The sequence below is a fragment of the Lepisosteus platostomus genome, chromosome 5 (genome assembly GCF_059453375.1).
Source record: "Lepisosteus platostomus isolate fLepPlt1 chromosome 5, fLepPlt1.hap1, whole genome shotgun sequence".
NCBI classification, from domain to species: Eukaryota; Metazoa; Chordata; class Actinopteri; order Semionotiformes; family Lepisosteidae; genus Lepisosteus; species Lepisosteus platostomus.
This window is the reverse complement of record NC_142615.1, coordinates 5,467,841-5,491,588: the sequence shown is the minus strand read 5'-3', so window position 1 is coordinate 5,491,588 and position 23,748 is coordinate 5,467,841. Positions and strand designations below refer to the sequence as shown.

Genomic DNA, 23,748 nt, shown 5'->3' with positions numbered 1-23,748 from the left:
TTTAGTCGATGAAAACTATGACGAAAGGTTCATCAGCAACCCACTGTTTTTCACTTTAAAGACAAAACGCTCCCGAAAATAATCCACAATGACAAAGACTTCGGATTTTTGTTTGAGTGCATTAAGATGAGACAAAAGGACGTGTTGGAGTACACACAAAATTCATTTCCAAAACAACTGGCCAAAATGACTGACAGGTGCCACTTGCGGTGCCTTAGCTGTTAGTTAAAACGACTGCTTCTCTTTATTGTGCTTGTTTAAATCCACTTAATATCGAATAATATGGAATATGGGGATCCCACTACCGCCACCAGTGTGCAGCTCTTTACAGGTCAGGTCATACACATTGACAAAGACTTTGGATTTTTGTTTGAGTGCATTAAGATGAGACAAAAGGACTAGTTGGAGTACACACAAAATTCATTTCCAAAACAACTGGCCAAAATGACTGACAGGTGCCACTTGTTGTGCCTTAGCTGTTAGTTAAAACGACTGCTTCTCTTTATTGTGCTTGTTTAAATCCACTTAACATGGAATATTAATGTGGAATTGTACACCTAAAGGGAGGTTTTGGTAGCTCAGCATGAAAATAAGATGAGCATAAGGTCTCTGAACATCATAACCGATATTAATGTAGGAATATAACTATATTATACAAACTGCATATGGCTGGTTCTGGTATTTGAAATAAAAAATACAGTATTCCACTTTCTCCCTGACCGTTTTCTGCAGCAAAGTCTTATACCCGGTCACTTACTGTGGTTCTTTTTGACATTCTGACTATTCTGAGTGTTATCCCAGTTAAAAAAAAGTGGACTTTTTAAAATCTGCTAAATAGGGACTATAATACGGAATTGCATTTCTAAGGAAATTCATAATGATATTAATTTAAGGATCTAAATAAGACTATTTATTTCTATACCTGTAAGGATCACGTAGTCCACTTTCTTTGTAAACGTTTTATTTTGAACGGATTCGATTGCTTTTGAAACATTTGTAAGCTGTTTGATCCACTGACCTGAGTTCAATACCTGCTTAGGCACAGGTTTTTCCTCTAACAAAGTCTCCATTTAAACAAAAAAAAATAGTCAATATTATATTTGAATGTGTTTTTTTATACATCACAACATATTCAACACTTAGTGATATTAATAGTGAATTAGCGAACGGGAATACGAATTCAGTGGGGCAGTGGAACAGATGCCTCAAGCCTTAAAACAAAGTTGTATACAGTGCCTTGCGAAAGTATTCGGCCCCCTTGAACTTTTCAACCTTTTGCCACATTTCAGGCTTCAAACATAAAGATATAAATTTATTTTATGTGAAGAATCACCAACAAGTGGGACACAATTGTGAAGTGGAACGAAATCTATTGGATTTTTGAAACTTTTTTAACTAATAAAAAATCTCTGATCAGTCTTCTCCTTGTCTGAGCTGAAAGTTTAGAGGGACGGGCAGGTCTTGGTAGATTTGCAGTGGTCTGATACTCCTTCCATTTCAAGATGATCGCTTGCACAGTGCTCCTTGGGATGTTTGAAGCTTGGGAAATCTTTTTGTATCCAAATCCGGCTTTAAACTTCTCCACAACAGTATTACGGACCTGCCTGGTGTGTTCCTTGGTCTTCATGATGCTCTCTGCGCTTTCAACAGAACCTTGAGACTATCACAGAGCAGGTGCATTTATACAGAGACTTGATTACACACAGGTGGATTCTATTTATCACCATCAGTCATTTAGGACAACATTGGATCATTCAGAGATCCTCGCTGAACTTCTGGAGTGAGTTTGCTGCACTGAAAGTAAAGGGGCCGAATAATTTTGCACGCCCCACTTTTCATTTTTTTATTAGTTAAAAAAGTTTCAAAAATCCAATAGATTTCGTTTCACTTCACAATTGTGTCCCACTTGTTGGTTATTCTTCACATAAAATAAAAAATTTATATCTTTATGTTTGAAGCCTGAAATGTGGCAAAAGGTTGAAAAGTTCAAGGGGGCCGAATACTTTCGCAAGGTACTGTATATTGTAATTAGAATCGCGAATAACAAAGCGGTATTACAAATACCACTTATCATCCACATCACTTTATTAACCCTTAATAATAATAATAATTGCTTACACTTATATAGCGCTTTTCTGGACCCTCCACTCAAAGCGCTGGACAGGTCAGGGGGAATCCCACTACCGCCACCAATGTGCAGCCCCACCTGGATGATGCGACGGCAGCCATAGTGCGCCAGAACGCTCCCCACACAGCAGCTCTCAGTGGGGAGGAGAGCAGAGGGATGAAGCCAGTTCAGAGAGGGGGGTTATTAGGAGGCCATGATTGCCAAGGGCCCATGGGAAATTTGGCCAGGACGCCGGGGTTACACCCCTACTCTTTTGGAGAGACGCCCTGGGATTTTTAATGACCACAGAGAGTCAGGACCTCGGTTTGACGTCTCATCCGAAGGACGGCGCCCGTTTACAGTCCAGTGTCCCCCGTCACTATACTGGGGCATTAGGACCCACACGGACCGCAGGGTGAGAGCGCCCCCTGCTGGCCCCCACTAACACCTCTCCCAGCAGTAGCCTTAGTTTTTCCCAGGAGTCTCCCCTCCAGGTACTGACCAGGCTCACACCTGCTGTAATGCCCCTGTATAGTGATGCCCCTCTCTCTCTCTCTTCCCTCCCTCTCTCCCCCTCCCTCTCTCCCTCTTCCTCTCTCCCCCTCTCTCTGGGGACGTTCCTGATGGTGCAGCAGTAGAAGTTCGCCCCCCCCGACGCTTGAGGCACCTCAAGAAATAGAGGCGCTGCCGAGCGATCGGGTCCGTGTGCACACCACAGGGTTAGATCTTTAGAGACGGGAGTTCCCAAACACCTAAAGCTGGGGACTGCAGGGGTCCAGAGAAAGTCGTCTCCGGAACTGCTGGACAATCCCTTGAATGAAAATGTGCCCTGATTTGAGCAGAGACGACGTTGTCTGAGCAGACTGGAGGAGGGGACCCCGACTCCGGACGCCACCCCCGCAGAGGAGCAGCCCTCGAGCACATCCAGGGTCACCCAGTCCTGGCCGGCATCCTGGACCCAGAGGAGTTTGACACCCGTGTAAGTTCCAACCTGGTATCTTGTACAGGGGGAGCCATGTTGGATGGTGTGTGATCGCATGAGGCTTCGGTGTTGGTGGACTTGCCAGCTGGTTGTTCCCACATAGGGGTGCAGGGCTATCCCAGCAAGGTACTGAGGTGCCCAGCCACGCAGAGCCCTATAGGTGAGCAGGAGGATTTTAAAGTCCGCACGGAATTTGACCGGAAGCCAGTGCAGGGACTCCAGGATAGGAGTAATGTGATCAATTGCACTAGATCTGGTCAGGATTCTGGCTGCTGAGGTTTTGGACATCATAACAGGGCAGGAAAGACCTCTAGACCTCATGAGACAAAGTCCTAGTGATCAGGTCCATAGAGAGATCCAAGTGATCGGAATGGCCTGGACGAGGGCGAAGCATGATGGGATTTTGTGTGTTCATGACGGAATGGTGTCGTTAATGGCGCCGTCTTCACCGATGGATTTTCAGAGTACTGGCAGCAGGAGCCTCTCCGCGGTGTCGCTGCAGGAGCAGACGGGCTACTACAGGCTGAAGAGGAGGAAGGTGGAGCTGGGGATCGAACTCCTGGAGACCCAGCTGGACGCGAGTGTGGACACCGCGCCGAGGTGACTGAGTGAGGAGTGGTTTGGGGGGGGGGGCGGACTCCTTTTGTACCCCAACATAGGAATCATGGACACAATAAAGATGTTTCTTTTCAATCGATTGGGCTATGCGCTTATTTCCAAACAGTGTGTGGTGTGAATCACTATGTTGTTCTCTTTCATAAAAAAAAAGTATTGAGCCAGGTCAAAATCTTTTGTACCACATTTTCCCCCCCATCATGGGAGTTGTTACATCCCTGAGCTGCACACTGGTGGCAGAGTGGGATCCCCATGACCCGGAAAGAACTGCACACTGGTGGCGGTATTAGGATCCCCTTGACAGGGAAAGAGCTGCACACTGGTGGCGGTAGTGGGATCCCCATGACCTGCAAAGAGCTGCACACTGGTGGCGGTAGTGGGATCCCCATGACCTGCAAAGAGCTGCACACTGGTGGCGGTAGTGGGATCCCCATGACCTGTCAAGCACTTTGAGTGGTGACTGGAGGGTCCAGAAACGTGCTATATAAGTGGAAGCAATTATTATTATTATTTAGTCGATGAAAACTATGACGAAAGGTTCATCAGCAACCCACTGTTTTTCACTTTAAAGACAAAACGCTCCCGAAAATAATCCACAATGACAAAGACTTCGGATTTTTGTTTGAGTGCATTAAGATGAGACAAAAGGACGTGTTGGAGTACACACAAAATTCATTTCCAAAACAACTGGCCAAAATGACTGACAGGTGCCACTTGCGGTGCCTTAGCTGTTAGTTAAAACGACTGCTTCTCTTTATTGTGCTTGTTTAAATCCACTTAATATGGAATAATATGGAATATGGGGATCCCACTACCGCCACCAGTGTGCAGCTCTTTACAGGTCAGGTCATACACATTGACAAAGACTTTGGATTTTTGTTTGAGTGCATTAAGATGAGACAAAAGGACTAGTTGGAGTACACACAAAATTCATTTCCAAAACAACTGGCCAAAATGACTGACAGGTGCCACTTGTTGTGCCTTAGCTGTTAGTTAAAACGACTGCTTCTCTTTATTGTGCTTGTTTAAATCCACTTAACATGGAATATTAATGTGGAATTGTACACCTAAAGGGAGGTTTTGGTAGCTCAGCATGAAAATAAGATGAGCATAAGGTCTCTGAACATCATAACCGATATTAATGTAGGAATATAACTATATTATACAAACTGCATATGGCTGGTTCTGGTATTTGAAATAAAAAATACAGTATTCCACTTTCTCCCTGACCGTTTTCTGCAGCAAAGTCTTATACCCGGTCACTTACTGTGGTTCTTTTTGACATTCTGACTATTCTGAGTGTTATCCCAGTTAAAAAAAAAGTGGACTTTTTAAAATCTGCTAAATAGGGACTATAATACGGAATTGCATTTCTAAGGAAATTCATAATGATATTAATTTAAGGATCTAAATAAGACTATTTATTTCTATACCTGTAAGGATCACGTAGTCCACTTTCTTTGTAAACGTTTTATTTTGAACGGATTCGATTGCTTTTGAAACATTTGTAAGCTGTTTGATCCACTGACCTGAGTTCAATACCTGCTTAGGCACAGGTTTTTCCTCTAACAAAGTCTCCATTTAAACAAAAAAAAATAGTCAATATTATATTTGAATGTGTTTTTTTATACATCACAACATATTCAACACTTAGTGATATTAATAGTGAATTAGCGAACGGGAATACGAATTCAGTGGGGCAGTGGAACAGATGCCTCAAGCCTTAAAACAAAGTTGTATACAGTGCCTTGCGAAAGTATTCGGCCCCCTTGAACTTTTCAACCTTTTGCCACATTTCAGGCTTCAAACATAAAGATATAAATTTATTTTATGTGAAGAATCACCAACAAGTGGGACACAATTGTGAAGTGGAACGAAATCTATTGGATTTTTGAAACTTTTTTAACTAATAAAAAATCTCTGATCAGTCTTCTCCTTGTCTGAGCTGAAAGTTTAGAGGGACGGGCAGGTCTTGGTAGATTTGCAGTGGTCTGATACTCCTTCCATTTCAAGATGATCGCTTGCACAGTGCTCCTTGGGATGTTTGAAGCTTGGGAAATCTTTTTGTATCCAAATCCGGCTTTAAACTTCTCCACAACAGTATTACGGACCTGCCTGGTGTGTTCCTTGGTCTTCATGATGCTCTCTGCGCTTTCAACAGAACCTTGAGACTATCACAGAGCAGGTGCATTTATACAGAGACTTGATTACACACAGGTGGATTCTATTTATCACCATCAGTCATTTAGGACAACATTGGATCATTCAGAGATCCTCGCTGAACTTCTGGAGTGAGTTTGCTGCACTGAAAGTAAAGGGGCCGAATAATTTTGCACGCCCCACTTTTCATTTTTTTATTAGTTAAAAAAGTTTCAAAAATCCAATAGATTTCGTTTCACTTCACAATTGTGTCCCACTTGTTGGTTATTCTTCACATAAAATAAAAAATTTATATCTTTATGTTTGAAGCCTGAAATGTGGCAAAAGGTTGAAAAGTTCAAGGGGGCCGAATACTTTCGCAAGGTACTGTATATTGTAATTAGAATCGCGAATAACAAAGCGGTATTACAAATACCACTTATCATCCACATCACTTTATTAACCCTTAATAATAATAATAATTGCTTACACTTATATAGCGCTTTTCTGGACCCTCCACTCAAAGCGCTGGACAGGTCAGGGGGAATCCCACTACCGCCACCAATGTGCAGCCCCACCTGGATGATGCGACGGCAGCCATAGTGCGCCAGTACGCTCCCCACACAGCAGCTCTCAGTGGGGAGGAGAGCAGAGGGATGAAGCCAGTTCAGAGAGGGGGGTTATTAGGAGGCCATGATTGCCAAGGGCCCATGGGAAATTTGGCCAGGACGCCGGGGTTACACCCCTACTCTTTTGGAGAGACGCCCTGGGATTTTTAATGACCACAGAGAGTCAGGACCTCGGTTTGACGTCTCATCCGAAGGACGGCGCCTGTTTACAGTCTAGTGTCCCCCTCACTATACTGGGGCATTAGGACCCACACAGACCGCAGGGTGAGAGCGCCCCCTGCTGGCCCCACTCACACCTCTTCCAGCAGCAACCTTAGTTTTTCCCAGGAGGTCTCCCCTCCAGGTACTGACCAGGCTCACACCTGCTGAGCTCCAGTGGGGGGGGCTGCCAGTGGTGAGTTGCAGGGTGATATGGATTTATGAAAGGAGAAAGCACAGGACCCCGCCCTTGAGGTTCTGTTCTCCGTTTAGTAGAATGTCCTAGCATCTTCAAACCTTTGTCTAAAACAGTGCGCCGATTCGGTTTTCTGTTGAGTCATGTTGTTTTAATGCGCTGTACGGAAGAGAAAACCCCCGCTGTCTCGACAGCTTTCTTATCAGTATCTGCTTGCGGCACAGGTCCCTCACACTCTCTCCCCCACGTTTAGGAACCCCTAACGCAAACCGACCTGGGGCTTTTCAATGGTTTTCAAAGGATTTCTGCTTGAATCCAAAGTCGGGTCGCTGGTTGTTTGATTTTCTCTTGAGAGAGTTTGTAAGGAGAGTCAGTCCTTTATGAATGGCCAGCGATGTCTATTATATCTCTTTGAAGAGCGGATTATAACTCCAATCAAGTTTGTGCCCGTGTGGTTAATGTGAACCAAAAAGCACATTTTCCATGCAAGGTTGAGTAGTTACACCGAAGTCAAGAAACGTTCGTGAACTTTAGTACACTAACGTGCCCACACTAGTGCACTCCAGCTGTCACTGTGGAACCACTTATAGAACACACCTAGACTGACGTCCAAGTGAGAATGGGCCTCTCACCCTCTGCCAGTTAGACAATTTGATGAACTAATGATCGTATAGAGAAGTGAACTCTACTGGCAGGTTAGCTGAAACCACACTTACCCACAATATTTAAGTGATTTTGTAGTACGTGATTTGGAATGTGATCGGTTAAAAATGAACACGGTTACAAACCCCCCCCCCCCCCCACACGTGTGCGCACACTTGTGCGACCAAGGCATTTGTATTCATTTTTTTAATTCGAATTATTTTTCCTAAAAACGACCCATTCGCTTTTCAGTGAAACATGGCTGGTTACAAGATAATAATCATTTCTGGACACTCCCGTTCAAAGCGCTGGACAGGTCAGGGGGAATCCCACTGCTGCCACCAATGTGCAGCCCCCACCTGGATGATGCGACGGCAGCCATAGTGCGCCAGAACGCTCCCCACACAGCAGCTCTCAGTGGGGAGGAGAGCAGAGTGATGAAGCCAGTTCAGAGAGGGGGGGTTATTAGGAGGCCATGATTGGTAAGGGGCCATGGGAAATGTGGCCAGGACGCCGGGGTTACACCCCTACTCTTTTCCAGAAACGCCCCGGGATTGTTAATGACCTCAGAGAGTCAGGACCTCGGTTTTACGTCTCATCCGAAGGACGGCGCCTGTTTACAGTCTAGTGTCCCCCGTCACTATACTGGGGCATCAGGACCCACACGGACCGCAGGGTGAGAGCGCCCCCTGCTGGCCCCACTAACACCTCTCCCAGCAGCAACTTTAGTTTTTTCCCAGGAGTCTCCCCTCCAGGTACTGACCAGGCTCACACCTGCTGAGCTCCAGTGGGGGGGGGGGGGGGGGGGCTGCCAGTGGTGAGTTGCAGGGTGATATGGATTTATGAAAGGAGAAAGCACAGGACCCCGCCCTTGAGGTTCTGTTCTCCGTTTAGTAGAATGTCCTAGTATCTTCAAACCTTTGTCTAAAACAGTGCGCCGATTCGGTTTTCTGTTGAGTCATGTTGTTTTAATGCGCTGTACGGAAGAGAAAACCCCCGCTGTCTCGACAGCTTTCTTATCAGTATCTGCTTGCGGCACAGGTCCCTCACACTCTCTCCCCCACGTTTAGGAACCCCTAACGCAAACCGACCTGGGGCTCTTCAATGGTTTTCAAAGGATTTCTGCTTGAATCCAAAGTCGGGTCGCTGGTTGTTTGATTTTCTCTTGAGAGAGTTTGTAAGGAGAGTCAGTCCTTTATGAATGGCCAGCGATGTCTATTATATCTCTTTGAAGAGCGGATTATAACTCCAATCAAGTTTGTGCCCGTGTGGTTAATGTGAACCAAAAAGCACATTTTCCATGCAAGGTTGAGTAGTTACACCGAAGTCAAGAAACGTTCGTGAACTTTAGTACACTAACGTGCCCACACTAGTGCACTCCAGCTGTCACTGTGGAACCACTTATAGAACACACCTAGACTGACGTCCAAGTGAGAATGGGCCTCTCACCCTCTGCCAGTTAGACAATTTGATGAACTAATGATCGTATAGAGAAGTGAACTCTACTGGCAGGTTAGCTGAAACCACACTTACCCACAATATTTAAGTGATTTTGTAGTACGTGATTTGGAATGTGATCGGTTAAAAATGAACACGGTTACAAACCCCCCCCCCCCACACGTGTGCGCACACTTGTGCGACCAAGGCATTTGTATTCATTTTTTTAATTCGAATTATTTTCCCTAAAAACGACCCATTCGCTTTTCAGTGAAACATGGCTGGTTACAAGATAATAATCATTTCTGGACACTCCCGTTCAAAGCGCTGGACAGGTCAGGGGGAATCCCACTGCTGCCACCAATGTGCAGCCCCCACCTGGATGATGCGACGGCAGCCATAGTGCGCCAGAACGCTCCCCACACAGCAGCTCTCAGTGGGGAGGAGAGCAGAGGGATGAAGCCAGTTCAGAGAGGGGGGTTATTAGGAGGCCATGATTGGTAAGGGCCGATGGGAAATTTGGCCAGGACACTGGGGTTACACCCGTACTCTTTTCGAGAAACGCCCTGGGATTTTTAATGACCACAGAGAGTCAGGACCTCGGTTTGACGTCTCATCCGAAGCACGCCGCCTGTTTACAGTCTAGTGTCCCCCGTCACTATACTGGGGCATCAGGACCCACCCAGACCGCAGGGTGAGAGCGCCCCCTGCTGGCCCCACTCACCCCTCTTCCAGCAGTCCTTTGAGCAACATCTTCTTAATGGTGAAGAGGGGTGCGACTTGATTTGTCTTCAGCGTTTACCATCCACAAAAACTGAAATTTTAATAAGGGTGTGTAGACATTTGCTATCCACTGTATGTAGATTTCCAGAGGGTCTCTGATAAGGTTTCTCATGAAAACTAGATTCTAGGACTTAAAAGAATGTCCTGCACGGACAGGCTGAAAGACTGAACTAGTCCGGAATACACACCATTGCAAAGTGACTTTTATACCAGCAATCAACACTCTGAATAGTGACAAAACCAACCCGGTTTGACACACAAACTAGGATGCAAGAGTAAACTATATGAAACTATATGTTTAACTATATATTAAACTTTACACCAAGAACAGGAGACAATTCCTTACCTGACATTTCCTGGGAGAAGGCGGCGAGCTATTTTCCGAGTTTATATGTGTATCTCTCCATGAAACTTGACAAAGAAAACCGAGAGAGGAAACAAATCAAAAATCAATATTCCAATGATAATGTAATACTAATGTTACATATCACTATTATCTTATTATGCTAAGCCATCATTGTGAAACGTCACAATTATCCCATTATACAGCAATATTGTCGTGAAACGTCACAATTATCCCATTATACAGCAATATTGTCGTGAAACGACACTATTATCCCATTATACAACAAAATTGTCGTGAAATGACACTATTATCCCATTATACTGCAATATTATTGTGAAATTACACAAACGCATCTCATAATACCATCACTGTTGTCTCAATGCATCTCAGACAAAAGAAAAAAGAACATATGATTTAACCTTCATTTATTAATCCTTTATTTAAAATCAAAACACAATCTGATGCAGTCGGGAAAATCATTTTGTTTTTTAAAAAGCACTCTTTAAATCTTTTATAGCACAAGACACTCCACAAAGACTCCATAAAAACAAACTAAGAGAGAAAAACAGAACAGAAAAAAATTGTAACGGCAGGAAACGCGAAAATAATTCGTTAGAAACAACACCGAAAAAGTATGTTGGGACATTAAGAAAACACTTCAAACTGGTGGCGTGAATTTTTACACTTCAAGCATCACTGACGTGTGAGGAAAACACACACAGGTCAAGACTTAAACTCTGTCACTATTCACAGCAGCCAGATCACCCTGCAACTCACAACTGGCAGCCCCCCCACTGGAGCTCAGCAGGTGGGAGCCTGGTCAGTACCTGGAGGGGAGACCTCCTGGGAAAAACTAAGGCTGCTGCTGGAAGAGGCGTGAGTGGGGCCAGCAGGGGGCGCTCTCACCCTGCGGTCTGTGTGGGTCCTGATGCCCCAGTATAGTGACGGGGGACACTAGACTGTAAACGGGCGCCGTCCTTCGGATGAGAAGTAAAACCGAGGTCCTGACTCTCTGTGGTCATTAAAAATCCCAGGGTGTTTCTCGAAAAGAGTAGGTGTGTAACCCCAGTGTCCTGGCCAAATTTCCCATTGGCCTTTACCAATCATGGCCTCCTAATAACCCCCCTCTCTGAACTGGCTTCATTACTCTGCTCTCCTCCCCCACTGAGAGCTGGTGTGTAGGGAGCGTTCTTGTGCACTATGGCTGCCGTCGCATCATCCAGGTGGGGCTGCACACTGGTGGCGGTAGTGGGATTCCCCATGACCTGTAAAGCGCTTTGAGTGGAGTGTCCAGAAAAGCGCTATATAAGTGTAAGCAATTATTAATAACGGCTTCATGGGGGGTCAGCTGTTCTTACTGGTTACGATTTTTAAACAATTTCGTATATTGTATAGAAACCTCATATGAAACACATATTAATCTCAATCACAGACTACAGACCTGAACTGGTCGGGATGCCGATTCGGTATTATCAAATTGCTGGGGAAGGAAGGCAGTGAGCAGGGCAGAGACTGGGACAGTACCGGGCGAACTGACAGGGATGGAGATTCACTGTGAAACGGATGGCAGTGTTTAGGGTCACAGCAAAACGGATCTAAGAAAAATCCCGAATGGGGAAAAAGCAGTGCAGACAAACGATCTTCACACCTTGTTATAATTCTTTGAAACGTCTATATTTAAATTTCAAAACAAATGAGATTACAGTAGACTGTTACTGCGGATCATATACCATAGCTGTAGAGAATAATAATCAACTTGATTTTATATAGCGCCTCTAAAGGTGGCTCCTCAAAGCGCTTTACAGGATGACAACAATGATAAATAAGGAGAATACACCCGATAAAACACAATGACAACACACAGAGGAGAGTGTGGAGGGTGGTACTAAGAGAAGCAGAGGGGTGAAGAACAGAACCAGTTCAGTAAAGGCTCTTCTGAAGAAGAGGGTTTGGAGTCTGGATTGGCAGGAGTTTAGAGAAGGTGCCTCTCTGATATCCTTGGGCAGAGAGTTCCAGAGCTTGGGGGGCACAACAGGAGAAGGCCCTGTCGCCCCTAGAGTGTAGACGGGCTTGGGGGGGACAGTAAGGAGGGCAGAACTAGAGGAGTGAAGGTTGCGAGGTGGGGAGTAGGGCGATGATAGCTCAGACAGGTACTGAGGTGCCAAGCCATGCAGAGCCCTATAGGTGAGCAGGAGGATTTTAAAAGTCCACTCGGAATCTGACCGGAAGCCAGTGCAGGGACTCCAGGATAGGAGTAATGTGATGACTTGCACTAGACCTGGTCAGGATTCTGGCTGCTGAATTTTGGACAGACTGTCCAATACGCACACTACTGCAGTAAAACTATGCTTTGGACATGTTGGATCCCTGACCTGAATTATTTTTAACATACACTGCCCGGTACGTCGTCCTCAACTCTGATCTAACATTCAGCAGAAATGTTCCATATCCGGAGTATATCCTCTGACCCTTTGAACTTTGTATCAGTTACGAGAAAAAAAAATGTAGCTCTGTGGACCTGGGGTGGTGGATGGACAGAAAAACCTTGAAGTTTCCCCACCACTCATCAGAACCTCTTTGTCTAGGTCTTCATTGGTAATCACTTTTTCAGAACGTCTGAGCATCACCTACCAGGGCGGAGGGTTTCTGGGTTCCTGACTGGTTGGTCATGCGACCTGCGATTAAGACCACTGTCCAGATGGGCCCGTGTCTCTCTGCTAGATATCCAGGCTCCAGGGCTGGATATCCATCTAGTGAAGCACTGGTCTCTGTGTATCCTGGGAAATGCTGCTCTACACTAACGCTAAAAGAGTAACTAACTAAAAAGTTCATCTCCGCTACGTTCTAAGCATGCAAGAGTCACTAGGTGACTCAGTAGGGTAAGACCAAAGAGAGGGTCACTGGGAATCCACAGCATGGCTGCTACAGGCCCAAACCCAACATCACATCACCCACAGAATCACATTCGTATGTGGTGGCAGCATCATTGTACTGCGATGTTTCTCATGGGCACGACTGGGGCACGACTGGGGCACGACTGGGGCACGACTGGGGCACGACTGGGGCACGACTGGGGCACGACTGGGGCACGACTGGGGCACGACTGGGGCACGACTGGGGCACGACTGGGGCACGACTGGGGCACGACTGGGGCACTGGTCAGGGGAAATGAACAGAGAATACTGCGGAAGACGCTTGAAAAACCCGTTGCTGTCTGCAAGAAGGCTGAAAGTGGGACAGAGGGTAAGCTTTCGGTGTGACAGTGACCTAAAGCACACTGAAACAGCACGAGGGGGGCTGCAAAAGAACAGGAATGGTTTAATGTCCTCGACTGGCCTGGTCAGAGCCTTGAGCTCAATGCAACTAAAAATCTCTCAGGTGAAAGGTTTCTTTTAGGAGAAATGCGCCACTGTCGTCAAGTCTAGGTGTGAAACATTGGCTTTAGACGCATTAAAACAGAATTCTGGTTGTCAAGCAAGTATCGCCACCTATCCAACCCGTGTTTTCTAGGTTTTCGACTGTAATTGATTTTCACAATGCTTGAGCGGCTGTTTTCACCTGGATGCCGTCGGTGACAATGGGTAAACGAAGGTGAAAAGTTAACGAGTGTTGATTTCGGGCCGTTACTTCGGAAAGGGGCGTCACACATACAGGAAAAGTGGAAAAGCAGGGTCAGGAAGAATTCAACCGGGGCTTTCTTTGAGAACTCTCCCTACATTAACAGTTGAACAGCTTCTCTCCTGGATGGATTTCACTTCAAATCTTTCGTGTCATGATCACAGCCGGGTAAACGCAAGGTAAAATAAATGAAAAGCGAACGAGTGTTGATTTCGGGCTGTTAGGCCAAAAAAAAAAGGCCGTTACACATACAGAAAAAGTGGAAAAGTGGAAAAGCAGGGTCAGGAAGAATTCAACCGGGGCTTTCTTTGAGAACTCTCCCTACGTTGACAGTTGAACAGCTTCTCTCCTGGATGGGTTTCATTTCAAATCTTTCATACCATGATTACAGCTGAGCCACCCCCGCAGGACAGTGATGGCGTTCGCTCGTCGCGGAAACACCTTCCCCGGATCAAAGACCCCCGCCGCGCGCCACTCAACTCCCCCCCGGCGCCGAGGCTGAAGCCGCAACCCCCCCGCCCGGGTGAGCGCGCAGGTGCCTCCGCAGACTGCTGGGGGCGCCGAAACCCTTCCCGCACAGCCGGCAGCCGAACGGCCTCTCTCCCGTGTGGACGAAGGCGTGGGTCCGCAGGCGGTCGGCCCGGGCGAAGCCCCTCCCGCAGCGACTGCAGCGGAACGGCCTGGCGGCGGCGGCGGCGCCGCCGGCGGCGTGGACGAGCTGGTGGCTCTTCAGGTGCCAGGCGTGGCCGAACCGCTTGCCGCACTGGCCGCAGCTGAAGGGCTTCTCCCCCGTGTGCACGCGCTGGTGCTTCTGCAGGTTGCCCAGGACGCCGAAGCCCTTGCCGCACTGGGCGCAGGCGAACGGTTTCTCCCCCGTGTGCACGCGCTGGTGCTTCTTCAGGTTGCCCGGGTCACTGAAGCTCTTCCCGCACTGAGTGCAGCTGAACGGCTTCTCCCCCGTGTGGGTAAGCTGGTGGGTTTTTAAGCTGTCTAAGCGACTGAAACACCGGCCACACTGACCGCAGCTGAACGGCTTCTCTCCCGTGTGGATGCGCCGGTGGACCCGCAGGGCGCTCGGGTCGCCGAAGCTCCTCCCGCACTGATCGCAGCAGAAGGGCCGCTCCCCCGTGTGCACGCGCTGGTGGGTGGTCAGGTGGCAGGACTTGCGGAACCCCTTCCCGCAGTGGCCGCAGACGAACGGCTTCTCCCCCCCGTGCACGCGCAGGTGTGTCTGGAGGTACCGCCGCTGTCCGAAGCCCTTCCCGCACTGCGGGCAGCCGAAGGGCCGCTCCGCCGCGTGGGTGCGCTGGTGGACGCGCAGGACGCTCGGGAGAGCGAAGCTCTTCCCGCACTGGCTGCAGCTGAACGGCTTCTCCGCGGCGTGCACGAACTGGTGGCTGCGGAAGTTGCTGACGTGGCTGAAGCTCTTCCCGCAGTGCGCGCAGGTGAACGGCCTCTCTCCCGTGTGGATGCGCTGGTGGGTCTTCAGGGTGCCGAGCTGGTTGAAGCCCTTCCCGCACTGAGCGCAGACGAACGGCCTCTCGCCCGTGTGGAGGCGCTGGTGGGCCCTCAGGGCTTTGGAGACTCGGAAACTCTCCCCGCACTGCGCGCAGCTGAACGGCCTCTCTCCCGTGTGGAGGCGCTGGTGGGTCTTCAAGGTGCCGAGCTGGTTGAAACTCCTGCCGCACTGGGCGCAGCAATACGGTCTCTCGCCCGTGTGGACGCGCTGGTGGGCTTTCAAGTCGCCCGACCAACTAAAACTCCTGCCACACTGAGCGCAGCTGTAGGGCCTCTCTCCCGTGTGAGTGCGCTGGTGTCTCTTCAGGCTGCTCGGCGTGCTAAAACTTTTCCCACACTGACTGCAGCTGAGCGGTCTCTCTCCCGCGGCGAGGCGCTGTCGGGGTTCTGGGGTGCCAGACCGACCGCGACGCTGCTCTGGTGCCCCGGGCTGCGACGACGACGGCGCGTCCACTCCCTCCCGGCAGGGCCTGGACGGATTCTTCGTCGTCTTCTGTCCCCGCGGTGGTTTCCCAGAATGCTCCCAGCAGCGATCCGGCTTTGGGCGGGGAACGCGGGCCGTATCCTCTTCATCGGCGTGAAGCTTCTCCTCCAGCTTCAGAAGGCTAAAAGCATCCTCTTCTTCTTCTTTGCACCCGAGAACAGACCCAGATCGCATTTCCTTCAAACCTTCTCCAGTGTTAAATGTTTTAAGCTTATTCATCTTCTCTGTAAAGTCATCAGATACTAAGAGCCCAGGTGTCTCTGTCTCAGGCTCTGTCTTCATCACGGGCACAGAGTCCAGATCCTCCACCCTCTGTCTGCTCTCTGTGTGCTGCTGCTCACTGAGTGTCTCTTTCCCGTGTGCGGCAGCAAGCTCTGTATCCTGCATCAGACGGGAGCCCCCCTCCTCCTCCTCCTCGCTGGGCTGCTGTTCAAGAGGAGCCCTGTCCCCAGCGTCAGGGAGGGCGCTGACCTCTGACCCTGCAAATACAGGACAAGAGAAAAAAGTGGGTAAAACAAAAAACACAGAAAAACAAAATGTACAGTATATATTAAAGAAACAAAGATCACTTTCAGCAATGGGCAACAGATGCTTATCTTCAGATATTTCAAGAAATGGTGATGTCATCCACGTTTATAGTACAAATGAGTATGAAGGAACATAAAATGTTTTGACTATGGAGTCGATGTTAAAACACTGCATCCCAATATTCAAACCACACGCAAAAAAATACATTTAAAACAAATACACAAGGCATAACTTTTTGATGATGTCATAAAACATTACAAGTATCAGCAACGTCCATTTATTCTACAGATATCAAATAAGTTCAGCGGGATTTTTTTTGTTTAAAAACATCCTGCTGAACTTGAAAAGAGACAAGTAGAAACCCTACATACATGTAAATCTCACAATATTAAAAGCAAATACTCCAATACTTGCCAAAGCATTTCAATTTGTAACTAAATAATAATAATAATAATAATAATAATTGGTTACACTTATAGAGCGCTTTTCTGGACACTCCACTCAAAGCGCTTTACAGGTCATGGGGAATCCCACTACCGCCACCAATGTGCAGCCCCCACCTGGATGATGCGACGGCAGCTATAGTGCGCCAGAACGCTCCCCACACACCAGCTCTCAGTGGGGAGGAGAGCAGAGGGATGGAGCCAGTTCAGAGAGGATGATTATTAGGAGGCCATGATGGGTAAGGGCCAATGGGAAATTTGGCCAGGACGCCGGGGTTACACGCCTACTCTTTTCGAGAAGAGCTATATAAGTGTAAGCAATTATTATGATTAATAGGAACAAGTAATAGGTTTATTCCCTGCTGGAAAAAAGGAAGAAAGAGAACACAACGTTTCGGCCATGGAGCCTTCTTCAGGCGTGAGAGAGACAGGGCAGTAGGCAAAGGTACAGTAGCAGGAGAACAAAGGCTGGGAGGGAGGAGGAGTGAGAGGCGGGAGCAGGGGACAGAAAGAGAGGCCAATCAAGAGGTGTGAAGTCAGAACGGGTGCAGAGAGGTGTGAAATGAAACAGTTTCCCTATAGATCTCAAAAACGAACAAGAAAAAATACAATTTTTCAGAGCGCAATCACTGTGTTGTGGGCTGTAGGAGTGTTGTATACAGGCTGGTGAGGTGTGAGAGACGCTGAGGGCTGTAGGAGTGTTGTATACAGGCTGGTGAGGTGTGAGAGAGATGCTGAGGGCTGTAGGAGTGTTGTATACAGGCTGGTGAGGTGTGAGAGAGACGCTGAGGGCTGTAGGAGTGTTGTATACAGGCTGGTGAGGTGTGAGAGATGCTGAGGGCTGTAGGAGTGTTGTATACAGGCTGGTGAGGTGTGTGAGAGATGCTGAGGGCTGTAGGAGTGTTGTATACAGGCTGGGGAGGTGTGAGAGAGACGCTGAGGGCTGTAGGAGTGTTGTATACAGGCTGGGGAGGTGTGAGAGAGACGCTGAGGGCTGTAGGAGTGTTGTATACAGGCTGGTGAGGTGTGAGAGAGATGCTGAGGGCTGTAGGAGTGTTGTATACAGGCTGGTGAGGTGTGAGAGATGCTGAGGGCTGTAGGAGTGTTGTACACAGGCTGGTGAGGTGTGAGAGAGGCTGAGGGCTGTAGGAGTGTTGTATACAGGCTGGTGAGGTGTGTGAGAGATGCTGAGGGCTGTAGGAGTGTTGTATACAGGCTGGGGAGGTGTGAGAGAGACGCTGAGGGCTGTAGGAGTGTTGTATACAGGCTGGTGAGGTGTGAGAGATGCTGAGGGCTGTAGGAGTGTTGTATACAGGCTGGTGAGGTGTGAGAGAGATGCTGAGGGCTGTAGGAGTGTTGTATACAGGCTGGTGAGGTGTGAGAGAGGCTGAGGGCTGTAGGAGTGTTGTATACAGGCTGGTGAGGTGTGAGAGATGCTGAGGGCTGTAGGAGTGTTGTATACAGGCTGGTGAGGTGTGTGAGAGACACTGAGGGCTGTAGGAGTGTTGTATACAGGCTGGTGAGGTGTGTGAGATACTGAGGGCTGTAGGAGTGTTGTATACAGGCTGGTGAGGTGTGAGAGAGATGCTGAGGGCTGTAGGAGTGTTGTATACAGGCTGGTGAGGTGTGAGAGATGCTGAGGGCTGTAGGAGTGTTGTATACAGGCTGGTGAGGTGTGAGAGAGATGCTGAGGGCTGTAGGAGTGTTGTATACAGGTTGGTGAGGTGTGAGAGAGGCTGAGGGCTGTAGGAGTGTTGTATACAGGCTGGTGAGGTGTGAGAGATGCTGAGGGCTGTAGGAGTGTTGTATACAGGCTGGTGAGGTGTGTGAGAGACACTGAGGGCTGTAGGAGTGTTGTATACAGGCTGGTGAGGTGTGTGAGATACTGAGGGCTGTAGGAGTGTTGTATACAGGCTGGTGAGGTGTGAGAGAGATGCTGAGGGCTGTAGGAGTGTTGTATACAGGTGTGAGAGATGCTGAGGGCTGTAGGAGTGTTGTATACAAGCTGGTGAGATGTGAGAGATGCTGAGGGCTGTAGGAGTGTTGTATACAGGCTGGTGAGGTGTGTGAGATACTGAGGGCTGTAGGAGTGTTGTATACAGGCTGGTGAGGTGTGAGAGAGATGCTGAGGGCTGTAGGAGTGTTGTATACAGGCTGGTGAGGTGTGAGAGAGGCTGAGGGCTGTAGGAGTGTTGTATACAGGCTGGTGAAGTGTGAGAGATGCTGAGGGCTGTAGGAGTGTTGTATACAGGCTGGTGAGGTGTGTGAGAGACACTGAGGGCTGTAGGAGTGTTGTATACAGGCTGGTGAGGTGTGTGAGATACTGAGGGCTGTAGGAGTGTTGTATACAGGCTGGTGAGGTGTGAGAGAGATGCTGAGGGCTGTAGGAGTGTTGTATACAGGTGTGAGAGATGCTGAGGGCTGTAGGAGTGTTGTATACAAGCTGGTGAGATGTGAGATATGCTGAGGGCTGTAGGAGTGTTGTATACAGGCTGGTGAGGTGTGAGAGATGCTGAGGGCTGTAGGAGTGTTGTATACAGGCTGGTGAGGTGTGAGAGATGCTGAGGGCTGTAGGAGTGTTGTATACAGGCTGGTGAGGTGTGAGAGAGACGCTGAGGGCTGTAGGAGTGTTGTATACAGGCTGGTGAGGTGTGAGAGAGACGCTGAGGGCTGTAGGAGTGTTGTATACAGGCTGGTGAGGTGTGAGAGAGATGCTGAGGGCTGTAGGAGTGTTGTATACAGGCTGGTGAGGTGTGAGAGACGCTGAGGGCTGTAGGAGTGTTGTATACAGGCTGGTGAGGTGTGAGAGACGCTGAGGGCTGTAGGAGTGTTGTATACAGTCTGGTGAGGTGTGAGAGAGATGCTGAGGGCTGTAGGAGTGCTGTATACAGGCTGGTGAGGTGTGAGAGAGATGCTGAGGGCTGTAGGAGTGTTGTATACAGGCTGGTGAGGTGTGAGAGACGCTGAGGGCTGTAGGAGTGTTGTATACAGGCTGGTGAGGTGTGAGAGATGCTGAGGGCTGTAGGAGTGTTGTATACAGGCTGGTGAGGTGTGAGAGATGCTGAGGGCTGTAGGAGTGTTGTATACAGACTGGTGAGGTGTGAGAGAGATGCTAAAGGCTGTAGGAGTGTTGTATACAGGCTGGTGAGGTGCGAGAGACGCTGAGGGCTGTAGGAGTGTTGTATACAGGCTGGTGAGGTGTGAGAGAGATGCTGAGGGCTGCAGGAGTGTTGTATACAGGCTGGTGAGGTGTGAGAGAGACGCTGAGGGCTGTAGGAGTGTTGTATACAGGCTGGTGAGGTGTGAGAGAGATGCTGAGGGCTGTAGGAGTGCTGTATACAGGCTGGTGAGGTGTGAGAGAGATGCTGAGGGCTGTAGGAGTGTTGTATACAGGCTGGTGAGGTGTGAGAGACGCTGAGGGCTGTAGGAGTGTTGTATACAGGCTGGTGAGGTGTGAGAGATGCTGAGGGCTGTAGGAGTGTTGTATACAGGCTGGTGAGGTGTGAGAGATGCTGAGGGCTGTAGGAGTGTTGTATACAGACTGGTGAGGTGTGAGAGAGATGCTAAAGGCTGTAGGAGTGTTGTATACAGGCTGGTGAGGTGCGAGAGACGCTGAGGGCTGTAGGAGTGTTGTATACAGGCTGGTGAGGTGTGAGAGAGACGCTGAGGGCTGTAGGAGTGTTGTATACAGGCTGGTGAGGTGTGTGAGATACTGAGGGCTGTAGGAGTGTTGTATACAGGCTGGTGAGGTGTGAGAGAGATGCTGAGGGCTGTAGGAGTGTTGTATACAGGTGTGAGAGATGCTGAGGGCTGTAGGAGTGTTGTATACAAGCTGGTGAGATGTGAGAGATGCTGAGGGCTGTAGGAGTGTTGTATACAGGCTGGTGAGGTGTGTGAGATACTGAGGGCTGTAGGAGTGTTGTATACAGGCTGGTGAGGTGTGAGAGAGATGCTGAGGGCTGTAGGAGTGTTGTATACAGGCTGGTGAGGTGTGAGAGAGGCTGAGGGCTGTAGGAGTGTTGTATACAGGCTGGTGAAGTGTGAGAGATGCTGAGGGCTGTAGGAGTGTTGTATACAGGCTGGTGAGGTGTGTGAGAGACACTGAGGGCTGTAGGAGTGTTGTATACAGGCTGGTGAGGTGTGTGAGATACTGAGGGCTGTAGGAGTGTTGTATACAGGCTGGTGAGGTGTGAGAGAGATGCTGAGGGCTGTAGGAGTGTTGTATACAGGTGTGAGAGATGCTGAGGGCTGTAGGAGTGTTGTATACAAGCTGGTGAGATGTGAGATATGCTGAGGGCTGTAGGAGTGTTGTATACAGGCTGGTGAGGTGTGAGAGATGCTGAGGGCTGTAGGAGTGTTGTATACAGGCTGGTGAGGTGTGAGAGATGCTGAGGGCTGTAGGAGTGTTGTATACAGGCTGGTGAGGTGTGAGAGAGACGCTGAGGGCTGTAGGAGTGTTGTATACAGGCTGGTGAGGTGTGAGAGAGACGCTGAGGGCTGTAGGAGTGTTGTATACAGGCTGGTGAGGTGTGAGAGAGATGCTGAGGGCTGTAGGAGTGTTGTATACAGGCTGGTGAGGTGTGAGAGACGCTGAGGGCTGTAGGAGTGTTGTATACAGGCTGGTGAGGTGTGAGAGAGATGCTGAGGGCTGTAGGAGTGCTGTATACAGGCTGGTGAGGTGTGAGAGAGATGCTGAGGGCTGTAGGAGTGCTGTATACAGGCTGGTGAGGTGTGAGAGAGATGCTGAGGGCTGTAGGAGTGTTGTATACAGGCTGGTGAGGTGTGAGAGACGCTGAGGGCTGTAGGAGTGTTGTATACAGGCTGGTGAGGTGTGAGAGATGCTGAGGGCTGTAGGAGTGTTGTATACAGGCTGGTGAGGTGTGAGAGATGCTGAGGGCTGTAGGAGTGTTGTATACAGACTGGTGAGGTGTGAGAGAGATGCTAAAGGCTGTAGGAGTGTTGTATACAGGCTGGTGAGGTGCGAGAGACGCTGAGGGTTGTAGGAGTGTTGTATACAGGCTGGTGAGGTGTGAGAGAGATGCTGAGGGCTGCAGGAGTGTTGTATACAGGCTGGTGAGGTGTGAGAGAGACGCTGAGGGCTGTAGGAGTGTTGTATACAGGCTGGTGAGGTGTGAGAGATGCTGAGGGCTGTAGGAGTGTTGTATACAGGCTGGTGAGGTGTGAGAGAGACGCTGAGGGCTGTAGGAGTGTTGTATACAGGCTGGTGAGGTGTGAGAGATGCTGAGGGCTGTAGGAGTGTTGTATACAGGCTGGTGAGGAGTGAGAGAGATGCTGAGGGCTGAAGGAGTGTTGTATACAGGCTGGTGAGGTGTGAGAGAGATGCTGAGGGCTGTAGGAGTGTTGTATACAGGCTGGTGAGGTGTGTGAGACGCTGAGGGCTGTAGGAGTGTTGTATACAGGCTGGTGAGGTGTGAGAGAGACGCTGAGGGCTGTAGGAGTGTTGTATACAGGCTGGTGAGGTGTGAGAGATGCTGAGGGCTGTAGGAGTGTTGTATACAGGCTGGTGAGGTGTGTGAGACGCTGAGGGCTGTAGGAGTGTTGTATACAGGCTGGTGAGGTGTGAGAGAGACGCTGAGGGCTGTAGGAGTGTTGTATACAGGCTGGTGAGGTGTGAGAGAGACGCTGAGGGCTGTAGAAGTGTTGTATACAGGCTGGTGAGGTGTGAGAGATGCAGAGGGCTGTAGGAGTGTTGTATACAGGCTGGTGAGGTGTGAGAGATGCTGAGGGCTGTAGGAGTGTTGTATACAGGCTGGTGAGGTGTGAGAGAGATGCTGAGGGCTGCAGGAGTGTTGTATACAGGCTGGTGAGGAGTGAGAGAGATGCTGAGGGCTGCAGGAGTGCTCATACAGGCTGGGCTGCGAGCGAGAGAGATGCTGGGGCCTACAGGAGTGTTGAATAAAGGCTGATCTGGAAGGGAGAGGGATGCTTGTGGGACACAGGATCGTCATATACCTGCATATATGGGAGGGAGATTTAAGGAGGAGCTTTGTAGGAAGACTGGTGAGGTGTGAGAAAGAAGCCAGTAGGATGCAGGAGTGTTTAAGAAAGACTGGCCTGGGAAAGAGAGGGACACTAGGGGCTTGCAGGACTGTCATATATAAGGGGGCCAGGTAGTGAGAGAGACAATGAGGGTGAAGGAGAAATGTATACCAGCCAGCAGCCATATCACCCTGCATCTCACCACTGGAGCTCAGCAGGTGTGAGCCTGGGCACTACCTGGGAAAAACTAAGGTTGCTGCTGGGAGAGGTGTTAGTGGGGCCAGCAGGGGGCGCTCTCACCCTGCGGTCTGTGTGGGTCCTGATGCCCCAGTATAGTGACGGGGGACACTGGACTGTAAACAGGCACCATCCTTCGGATGAGACATAAAACCGAGGTCCTGACTCTCTGTGGTCATTAAAAACCCCGGGGTGTTTCTCGAAAAGAGTAGGGGTGTAACCCCGGCGTCCTGGCCAAATTTCCCATTGGCCCTTACCCATCATGGCCTCCTAATAACCCCCCTCTCTGAACTGGCTTCATCCCTCTGCTCTCCTCCCCACTGAGAGCTGGTGTGTGGGGAGCGTTCTGGCGCACTATGGCTGCCGTCGCATCATCCAGGTGGGGGCTGCACACTGGTGGCGGTAGTGGGATTCCCCCTGACCTGTGAAGCACTTTGAGTGGAGTGTCCAGAAAAGCGCTCTATAAGTGCAAGCAATTATTATTATTACTTCTCTTCTCTGTGAGTGTGCTTTGTGGGATTCCCTTTCTGGAGTGTGTAGAGATGATACTGACCCTGTAGCTAGAACAATAACATTTTTGACTCCAGGGTCCGATAGTCTGTGTGGGGTTGAGGAGTCCTGACACTGCTATCACTAGAGTTCAGTCTTACCCTTCTAAATACCAGACTTTCACAATAAGAACTACCGCTGTAGGTGTAGGTCAGTTTTCACCCAGGGCGGTAGTTCTGAAGACAAAGTCCGACAAGGAAACGTTTCGATCGCTCAGCTGCTCATCCCCATCACTTCGGGAATTACAGCCAGGAGAAATTCCTCTCTCTGTTTTTGCAACACCTGAAGCGCTGGCAA

General features: G+C 49.1%; 2 protein-coding genes and 2 long non-coding RNA genes across 8 annotated transcripts in view; 1 reads left to right on the top strand and 3 right to left on the bottom strand.

Annotated features, from left to right (window-relative positions):
* The window catches only part of LOC148662626 (uncharacterized), a 783,119-nt gene that overhangs the window by 295,334 nt on the left and 464,037 nt on the right, over positions 1-23,748 (bottom strand). The window lies entirely within an intron of this gene.
* On the top strand, positions 2,084-3,786 carry LOC148662648 (uncharacterized). The gene is made up of 2 exons (XR_015936877.1): positions 2,084-3,086; positions 3,553-3,786. It is a non-coding gene; the product is annotated as an uncharacterized LOC148662648 (long non-coding RNA).
* Positions 10,495-23,748, bottom strand: part of LOC148662637 (uncharacterized) — a 186,980-nt gene continuing 173,726 nt past the window's right edge. For 3 of the 5 annotated variants that reach the window (XM_088632211.1, XM_088632212.1, XM_088632210.1), the window contains one exon: positions 10,495-16,173. In XM_088632211.1, coding sequence (XP_088488337.1) covers positions 14,168-16,081 — 1,914 coding nt within the window. In that variant the 5' untranslated portion in view covers positions 16,082-16,173 and the 3' untranslated portion in view covers positions 10,495-14,167. Of the gene's footprint in view, positions 16,174-16,693; positions 16,864-23,748 lie in introns of those variants that run through there. The other 2 variants (XR_015936832.1, XM_088632213.1) reach the window with 2 other exon arrangements.
* LOC148662646 (uncharacterized) overlaps positions 10,495-23,748 on the bottom strand; it is a 40,071-nt gene continuing 26,817 nt past the window's right edge. The window contains exon 3 of the long non-coding RNA XR_015936872.1: positions 10,495-10,874. This is a non-coding gene — a long non-coding RNA (uncharacterized LOC148662646). The remainder of the gene's footprint in view (positions 10,875-23,748) is intronic.